This window comes from Scylla paramamosain, chromosome 3, assembly GCF_035594125.1.
Source record: "Scylla paramamosain isolate STU-SP2022 chromosome 3, ASM3559412v1, whole genome shotgun sequence".
Lineage (NCBI taxonomy): Eukaryota > Metazoa > Arthropoda > Malacostraca > Decapoda > Portunidae > Scylla > Scylla paramamosain.
The window spans coordinates 30543022-30553021 of record NC_087153.1 but is presented as its reverse complement, the minus strand read 5'-3'; the positions used below and the strand labels follow the sequence as shown (position 1 = coordinate 30553021).

General features: G+C 43.4%; 1 protein-coding gene across 2 annotated transcripts in view; it reads left to right on the top strand.

Moving 5' to 3' along the window:
- The window catches only part of LOC135093534 (protein pangolin, isoforms A/H/I/S-like), a 117923-nt gene that overhangs the window by 33210 nt on the left and 74713 nt on the right, over nt 1–10000 (top strand). For both annotated transcript variants that reach the window (XM_063992863.1, XM_063992873.1), the window contains exons 2-3: nt 2256–2352; nt 3425–3504. In XM_063992863.1, the coding sequence (XP_063848933.1) occupies nt 2256–2352; nt 3425–3504 (177 nt within the window). The remainder of the gene's footprint in view (nt 1–2255; nt 2353–3424; nt 3505–10000) is intronic.

Genomic DNA, 10000 nt, shown 5'->3' with positions numbered 1-10000 from the left:
CTGCTTTCTCATTTCGCTCGCGTTTCTGTCTTTCCCTTTTCGTGTGTGTGTGTGTGTGTGTGTGTGTGTGTGTGTGTGTTTAGGTTTATGTGACGAGTGTTAATTGGTAAGGTGAAGACGTCTAGGTGTGGTAAGGTGTGGGAGCAAGCGAGGTTACCTGTTCTTTTTCTACCTTTCTGTGGTTCTCTTGTTGTTTGGGGATGAAGAGGAGGAGGAGGAGGAAGATGAGGAGAAGGCTTGCTCGTAGCTCGTATTGTCATCAGTTTTGTATATCAGTGAGGGAGAACAAAAGAAGGTATGAATTGAAACAAAAGAAAAAAAAACGAAAATAAATTGTGGGTAATAAAAAGTGGAATTGCAAATAAATAAATGGGGGAAATATTCGTTGTGGTTTTATTATGTGAGTATTTTGTTATTTCTTCTTTTCTTTCTTTTTCTTTCTTTCTGTCTGTCTGTCTGTCTGTCTGTCTGTCTGTCTGTCCGTCTGTATATATCTTTCCTTCTTCTCTCTTTCTTTCTTTATTTATTTTTCGTTTCTTTCTTTCTTTCTTTTCGTAGGTATTATTAGAGACGGAGATAAGGTTGAAGAAACAATAAAATAAATGTGTGATATAATTAACTTCTTGTTTACTAATACATTTTTCCTTGGTTATGAACAAAAAAAAAAAATAGATGATGGGAGCCTGAAAACACGTAAACAAAAAATAAAATGAATTAAAATAAGTAGAATAAGTAAAAATTGCTAGAGAGAGAGAGAGAGAGAGAGAGAGAGAGAGAGAGAGAGAGAGAGAGAGAGAGAGAGAGAGAGAGAGAGAGAGAGAGAGAACCTAATTCCTGCTCCTCAATATTTATACCTCATCCCCTTGACTGGAGAAGAATCCACCCGCTGCGGCCGATGATGCACGCCACTTGGGCACAATATTAGTCAGGGATCGGGGGCAGTAAATCTATAGGCGAGGGAGGTCCTGACGCCGCCGCTGTGATGTTAATGAAGTGCTGGCCGCGGCCGTCAAAATAATTACCCTGCGTTGTGGTTTTATTGCAGTGGCGTGCCTCAGGGAAGTGTGTGTGTGCGCAACTTTTTTACTTATTCTTAATCTATATACGTACAGTTGGTGGAGCTTATTATTGTTATTGTTATCATATAATTATATTAGTTTTCTTTCTGATTGTCTGTGCGTCTGTCCGCTTCTTCGTCTGTCTTTCTCTGTTTATCTGTCTGTTTCTCTCCATCTTTCTTCAGTAATTTTTTCTCTCTCTCTCTCTCTCTCTCTCTCTCTCTCTCTCTCTCTCTCTCTCTCTCTCTCTCTCTCTCTCTCTCTCCTCTCTCTCTCTCTCGCTTTTCTTTCCCATTCTCCACTCATTCCTCTTGCAGTGAAACCTCCATCAGCAGGACGTGGATTAGCTCCTCCTCCTCCTCCTCCTCCTCCTCACAGAAAATTGTTCCGGATTAGGTTTCGCTTTGTATTTCGAAGCTCCGATTTTAAAACTCGGCAATTCGCACCTTTTCCCTCGTTTGCGAATCAGAGAGAGAGAGAGAGAGAGAGAGAGAGAGAGAGAGAGAGAGAGAGAGAGAGAGAGAGAGAGAGAGGAAAAATCTATACCTTTTGTGATTTCTATTATTGAGAGACCGAGTGAGGGCGGCGGTGTAGAGCCGTCAAGTACAGCTAATTGTGTGTGTGTGTGTGTGTGTGTGTGTGTGTGTGTGTGTGTGTGTGTGTGTGTGTGTGTGCTGGAATTGGGATTGGATCCTTTGTTTTATAATCACACACATACACGAAGGAGAGAGAGAGAGAGAGAGAGAGAGAGAGAGAGAGAGAGAGAGAGAGAGAGGAGAGAGAGAGAGAGAGAGCAATAAAGAAATGATCATAAATCAATCCAACACACACACAACACACACACACACACACACACACACACACACACATACACACGGTAAAACAAAATAAAAACAAACATGGAGGAACAAACAGGAGGAGAGGAGAAAGAGAGGAAAAAGACGAAATTATAAAATATTCAAAGTTTATATATATATATATATATATATATATATATATCTATATATATATATATATATATATATATATATATATATATATATATATATATATATATATATATATATATATATATATTTTTTTTTTTTTTGTGAGTGTGTGTGTGTGTGTGTGTGTGTGTGTGTGTGTATGTGTGTATGTGTGTGTGTTGTGTGTGTGTGTGTGTGTACTGACACCCGTTTTCTTTATCTCCCGCAGGACAAAAGTACACATGTGCCCTCCTCCTCCTCCTTCGCCCTGGCCTCTAAGAGCGATGGCCGCCTCCCGGAGACCTCCTCGCCCTTCGGCCTCTTCGGTGAGTCAGAGAGAGAGAGAGAGAGAGAGAGAGAGAGAGAGAGAGAGAGAGAGAGAGAGAGAGAGAGAGAGTTTATGTTTAATTTCTATTCTGGTATAGTCAATTATTTTTGTTCATATATTTTACTGTATTGACTTTTATCTCCTCCTCCTCCTCCTCCTCCTCTTCGTAGTCATTTCCTCCACTTCTCTACAGTCTTTTCTAATCGTTTTTTTCTCATGGCTGTGGCGTCACTTTACTCCTCCTCCTCCTCCTCCTCCTCCTACTCTCTTTTTATTTCTCTTATAGAACACCTCTGTCAACATTCTCTTTTGCATCCATCTTTTGTAAAATCTTTTGTTTTAATTTTTTCATTGCTTCCTTCCGACAGTAACGGGGTACGAAGAGAGAGAGAGAGAGAGAGAGAGAGAGAGAGAGAGAGAGAGAGAGAGAGAGAGGAGAGAGGAGAGAGAGAGAGAGAGAGAGAGAGAGAGAGTACTAGATGCACTTTGTTTGCACGTCTGTTAATTTTTTTTTCATCCTTTTAAACATTCATTGTTAATTTTTATTCTTTTCCCCTCCTAGTTTCTTTTAGCCATGTTATGTAGCCTACTTTATAATAAATTCAGATTTTTTTTTTGCGTATATAATTTATAATTCATGTTTTATTTATTTTTTTATCACCGTACTCTATGTTTGTGTGTGTGTGTGTGTGTGTGATTGTGTGTGGACTCGCGGGTAGTCTCGGTCAGGCAGTAGTCGTGCAACAAACCACACTCACCTTTACTTAATTTTCTATTTCCCTTCAATTTTAACGGGTTGTGTGGCTGAGTGTACACTAGTGGTCAGTTATTCACCAACACACCACACTCACTTCCACTTTATTTTGTATTTCCCCTCAGATTTTTCCCTCAGTCACCAGTCATCTTAATACACAGCCCAGCCCACCGACACACTCCCAGCACCTCAACACCTGGGGATAAGGAAGAACGCTAAACAGTGGAGGGGAGGAGTGGTACTTTATTCGACTTGTGACCGTGGGTGTACGTGCTTACCTTTCTTCTCACCTGCATATGTTTTGCGTAAATTACAGGTACGTCACCGTGGGGAGCCGACCGACTGGGCTACCTCTCCCCCTTCGCCTACGCTTACACCAACGGGACTTCTGCCATGGTGAGTACCTCCCTGCGGTCCGCTATACCTGAGTAACCTGGCTGTACTGCACTCCTCACTCTCCTCTTGGTCTTAGAGTGTTGGGGAGAATCCTTTGTCTTTACTATCCTATGTGAACGCTACTCTTTTTCTTTGGTTGGTGGGGAGATTCCTTTCTGTTTATTGTGTTATGTATACTGTATTTCTTCTTCTTCTTCCTCTTCCTTGTTTTGGGGGGAGGAATATTTTGTCTTTGCTATATTATGTCTGCAGTTCTCTCTCTCTCTCTCTCTCTCTCTCTCTCTCTCTCTCTCTCTCTCTCTCTCTCTCTCTCTCTCTCTCTCTCTCTCTCTCGGGTGTGGAGTATCCTTTCCCTTTACTATCTTGTGTCTTCAGTGTTCATCTTCCTCCTCGATCGGTGGGGATTATCGTTCGTCTTTACTATTTCATGTGTACAATTTTCATGGGGAGAATTCTTCGTCTTTCTTATCTTAATGTCTACAGTTTTCCTTGGTTGGTGGGGAGAAACATTGGCCTTTACTCGGTTACATCTACAGTACTTCTCATTTTCTTCGATTTGGTGGGGATAATTCCTCGCCTTTACTATCTTGTGTCTCAGTTTATTCTCATGTAGTCTTCTCTTTTTGCTGTTGCCCTACCTTGCGTTCTTGTCTCCTCATGTCTGCCTTTTTTTTTTCTTTAAATTAGTGTAATTACATAACCTATCACAAATTACATAACTTACCACAGAGAGCCTGATAAGGAAGGGGCAAGAAGTCTGCGGCTGTTTTTTTGTTCTTCCTTTGTGTTCTCTTTTTTTACATCTCTTCCTCTCTATTTTTTCCTCTTCTTCAAGGTTGTCGACATGTTTTTGTATAACATTATCTTTCCCCTCCTTCACGTGACGGCCTTGATTGGTATTGCTTTGTCTAGTTCAGGTTTTTGTTTAGTCTCGTGTTTTTTTTTTTTTTTTTTTTGTGTGTGTGTGTGTGTGTGTTTGGGTTATATACTTCTTTATTTATTTTATTTTTTTTCGTGTATATATTTTTACTTTACTGGCTGTTTATCATTCGTGCTCTTCCTTCCATGTTACCCTAAGTATTGGTAAATTTCTTCGTCCTCCTTCCCCTTCTTCCTCCCAAATGCCTCGTCTTCTCATGAGTGACATGCATGAATGGATTAACGACATTCCCACAATCTACATGTATATTACTGTACTAGCCATAGCCAACCCACAGGCCTGCGTCTAACAGAAGGGAAAGAACACCCGCTTGAACCTCACACACACACACACACACACACACACACACACACACACACACACACACACACACACACACACACACACACACACACACACACACACACACACACACACACAGCTGATGTTAACGTGAAGATGATTAAGATGGAGATGAATCCAGGACTGTCACGTCCGCCTGTCTCTTTCCTTCCTTTCTTCTCACTGTGGAGAATACGAAGGAGGAGGAGGAGGGAAAGAAGTTGCGACCGTAGATCAGGAGTTGGTAAAAAGAGGGAGGAGGAGGAGGAGGAGGAGGAGGCGGTGATGGCGGTAGATCTGACCGCGTGGAATTGTTATCGAGATCGGGCCGTTGAAACGACTTTGATTAGATTAGCGGGGTCTTTGGAGGAGGAGAAGGAGGAAGAGTAGTAGGAGGAGGGAAGGGAGACGGAAGATGAGAGGTGATGGAGGCTTGTGAAGTAGCGTTGGGGGGTAGGGCTATAGTGACGGAGGAGCAGCAGGAGGAGGAGGAGGAGCAGGGCTGGTGGTGGCGGGTCCTTGGGGAGTCTGACCCACCCATGGAGTTTCCTTCTCGATTCGTCCCCCGAGACCAGATGCCCATCACTGCTCCAGGTGTTGTCCCGCCACCACCACCACCGCGGTGTCCTACTTATCCCCACCACCACCACCACCACCACCACCAAAACAAAATTCGGTATATCTTTAACATACACCGACAGCAGACATCATGTTCTTTACACCAACACTAACCACCACCACGTGTTGGCGTTTACATCATCACTTAACACCACCACCACCACCGCCACCACCAGAACCTCCAGCACCTCACAGTATACACAGATAAATAGATAAATAGATAATTTTATTCGTCATAAAATTTTAATATATATAATCTTAAGTATAAAGTATGGTCCATGAAACTTTACTAACTTCAGTATCCTCAGTTTTAAAACATATGCCCAGCACATCTTTATGACGGTCCAGGAGGAAAACACGTTTTAAAACCCTAAAACACGAGGCTTAATATCTAAATAAATAAACTCCAATAAAATATCATCTAATAGGATAAAACTGAAAACCGTTGAGAAACCCGTAAATCTAAACACCCTAACGCTAAACTTACACGACAATGACTTACGAATTTATCCGAAAACTCATTAAAAAAAAAAAAAAAAAAGAAACTGAAAGCGAATAACACCTTGCAAATAAAAAGAAACACAATAAAACATGACTACCACAAAGACGACAGTAATACCTAAAGTGTGACTCTGCCAAGATAACAAAATATAATAGGAACTTCCGACCAAACGACTTCATTTATCGTCACCTTATTCAGGATGCTAACTCAGTGGTGAATACTTCATAACTTGTATACAATTTCTCTCTCTCTCTCTCTCTCTCTCTCTCTCTCTCTCTCTCTCTCTCTCTCTCTCTCTCTCTCTCTCTCTCTCTCTCTCTCTCTCTCTCTCTGATACAATAACACACAACTATTTATATCAGAGAGAGAGAGAGAGAGAGAGAGAGAGAGAGAGAGAGAGAGAGAATTAACCTCAGAAAAGTCAGGTTAGGTGGGGTGAGATACAAGGAAGGAGGGAAGGAAATCGAGGCGTGGTCTAACCCTCTCCCTCCCTCCCTCTTCGTCCCCTGTCTCTTCCTGACGAGGTGAAGACACGTCCCCAGGTTCTAATTTTCAGGGATTTGGCGGCCCACCGTGGCGTGTGTGTCCCCGTGGGGAGAGGGGAGATAAGCATACTGGGGAGAGAAAATGAGGGATAGGTATGCGGGTGGGTGAAGAGAATGAAGTGAAGGAGACACAAGAAAGACGGAGAGAATGAAAGGATGAGTAGGGATGAGAGAGAGAGAGAGAGAGAGAGAGAGAGAGAGAGAGAGAGAGAGAGAGAGAGAGAGAGAGAGAGAGAGAGAGAGAGAGAGTTTTCCGATAGAAGATAACAAGCAGTAGAAAGGAAGAAGAAAATAGGAACCTTAAGAAGAGAGATGAAAAAAAATATATGAATAAGATAAAAAAAAAAGCAAGGAAAATGAAAGGAAGACCAAATGAAGGAGGCAGGAAGGGGAAAGAAGAGAGATGAAGTAAACAGATAGTGAACACGAAGAAAGGAACGAGAGAGAGAGAGAGAGAGAGAGAGAGAGAGAGAGAGAGAGAGAGAGAGAGAGAGAGAGAGAGAGAGAGAGAGAGAGAGGTAGTTGCAGTGGTCCCATCAGGCGGCAGTTGAGGCTAACGAGGCAACGAGTAAATAACGTGATAACCGCGAGGACGACGAGACCAGGCCGGGAGATGACTATCGAGGACGCGCGGGAGATTTATTGGGGAGGAGGAGGAGGAGGAGGAGGAGGAGGAGGAGGAGGAGGAGGAGTTTCTTTCTAGGGGATGTCCTTGTTAAATTCTCCGTGTGTGTGTGTGTGTGTGTGTGTGTTTCTACTGACTTTTTTATTCTTGTTCTTTATTCAGTTTAGTTTCATTTCTATAGCTTCGTTCTCTAACCAGTATCAGTTCTTTTTCTTTCCCTCCTTCCCTCCCTCCCATTCTCTCCTACCTTCCCTCCTCTCTCTCATTCCCCCTTACCTCCATCTGTCTCCTTCCATCTCTCCATTTCTCCTTCCGTCTATGGAGAAAACGGTGGACATTGTTGTTGTTGTTGTTGTTGTTGTAGGAGGAGGAGGGGGAGTGGAGGGGTGGGGAGAAGAGCCACACCCCCGCTGAAGGGGATTAACGAGCCTTCCTTGACGAGGCCCAGCAGTGCTACCTGTTCTGGCGTGCCGGGGCAGGGAGAGATGTGAGGGAGAGAAGGAGGGGTGGGCTGGTCAGCAGGGAAGGGAAGGGAGGTCTGTCTGGTGGGAGGGAATGGAGAGGAGTGAGGAATGCCCATGCTTGTTCGTGTTTCCTTCTTCTTCTTCTTCTTCTTCTTCTTCTTCTTCTTCTTCTTCTTCTTCTTCTTCTTCTTCTTCTTCTTCTTCTTCTTCTTCTTCTTCTTCTTCTTCTTCTTCTCTAGTAGTAAATTATCACTTCCTCAGCTTTTTTCCTTTCTCCACAATCGTCTCTCTCTCTCTCTCTCTCTCTCTCTCTCTCTCTCTCTCTCTCTCTCTCTCTCTCTCTCTCTCTCTCTCTCTCTCTCTCTCTCTCTCTCTCTCTCTCTCTCTCTCTCAAGATGGCGGATGCAGGCCACCATCAGGGACACAATTGTCTTCTATTCGTCTTCCCACGGGATCTAATCAGTAGCTTATTTTTTTTTCTCCTCCTCCTCCTCCTTCATGCCAGCTGCCACGCCTGCGCTGCACCTCATCTGCATCTCTCTCTCTCTCTCTCTCTCTCTCTCTCTCTCTCTCTCTCTCTCTCTCTCTCTCTCTCTCTCTCTCTCTCTCTCTCTCTCTCTCTCTCTCTCTCTCTCTCTCTGGGGGCGGGGGGGGGATAACAAGCTTACAGTAAACACTTCACCTCTTTTGACCTTTTGTATACGAGAGGGACGGGGGGAGGAGAGCAGGGAGTGTGAGTGTGTTGAGGTCACGTGATAATGATGATGGTGGTGACAATGTTAATAATGATGGTGATTTATTTGCTGTTTTGATTTCTTCTTTTTTTTGTAGGAGTGGAACAATGTTTAAGCCTCCTCCTCCTCCTCCTCCTCCTCCTCCTCCTCCTCCTCCTCCTCCTCCTCCATCACTGTCGACATCACCATCAAAAGTTTCGGTTACATAGCGCCTCTGTAATAACAATAACAACAACAACATCAACAGCAATACTAATTATGCCATATCCTCTTTAATTCCACACAAGGATTCATTACCAAATATTATCATCATCATCATCATCATCATCATCGTCATCGTCATCATCATCACACAGTTGTTATGAGAGAGAAGAGTGTTAATCTAATTTACTAAGTGGACTCCTGTCTTTCTTTTTTCCCTGGCTCCCCCTGACTCTCTCTCTCTCTCTCTCTCTCTCTCTCTCTCTCTCTCTCTCTCTCTCTCTCTCTCTCTCTCTCTCTCTCTCTCTCTCTCTCAGATAGAAAGGTTTGTGGTGTTGATTAACGTCCGTACATATACACCCTTTGCTACACACACACACACACACACACACACACACACACACACACACACACACACACACACACACACACCTGGCCTCACCTGAGTTAATTAATCAAATCCTTATTAAGAAGATCAAATGACTTATCATTTTTTAATCATTAGTTGTAGTAGATAATTGCCAGCATGGATTTGGCTTAGGGCGCTTGTTATTATTATTATTGTTGTTGTTGTTGTTGTTGTTGTTGTTGTTGTTGTTGTTGTTGTTGTTGTTGTTGTTGTTGTTGTCGTTGCTGCTACTACTACTACTACTACTACTACTACTACTACTACTACTACTACTACTACTACTACTACTACTACTACTACTACTAATAGTAATAATAATTAGGATGTCAGTGTAGTTTTTTCTTCGATAGGAAAGTGATGGTGATAGTTATAGTGGTGATGATAGTGTTTGTGGTTGTGATGATGCTAGTGATGGTGATTCTAGTAATTACGACAATTAACCGCATTTGTGGTAGTGGAAATAAGAGTGGAGTGTGATACTGTGGTGGAAGCAGAAATAGTGATGATGGTGGTGATGACTGGGGCAGCAAAACAGAGAGAGTTACTAATGATGGTGGTGATGGCGGTGATGGTGGTGATGGTTTAGAAGTAGCAGAAGCAGTAGTGGTAGTAGTGATGACGGCGGCCTACTGGTAGTGATGGTGGTGGCGGCTGTGGTAGTAGTGGTAGTAGTAGTGGTAGTGGTAGTGGTCAGTGCGTAGCGGTAGTGTGGTAGGGGATGTGTTGTGGTCAGTTATATACGACCCTCTCCCCCTTCCCCAATCCCCAATAGCTACTCTCCCTTCCTCTCCCTCTACTCCCTTCGAAGCCCAGGTATGGAGGTGGAGGGAGGGAGGGAAGGGGGAAGGATGAGGGCGGTATGGGTTATGGTGGGGAGGGTTTTATGGTGGTGGTGAGAGTGGTGGTGAACCGCGGTGGTGGTGGTGGTGGTGGTGGTGGTGTACTTATCCTAAGGTCCACAGTCCTATCAGCAGCCAAGTGTTTGTCTGTGTACTATGCTGCCTTTATTAATAGTGTCTCCCTATTTGTCTACCTATCTGTCTGTCGCTTCCTCCCTTCCTTCCGTGTGCATTATTAGTCCTGCATTATGTCTGTCCCGTGTTTCTCTTTTGGGTGTGTTTATTTATTTATTTATTT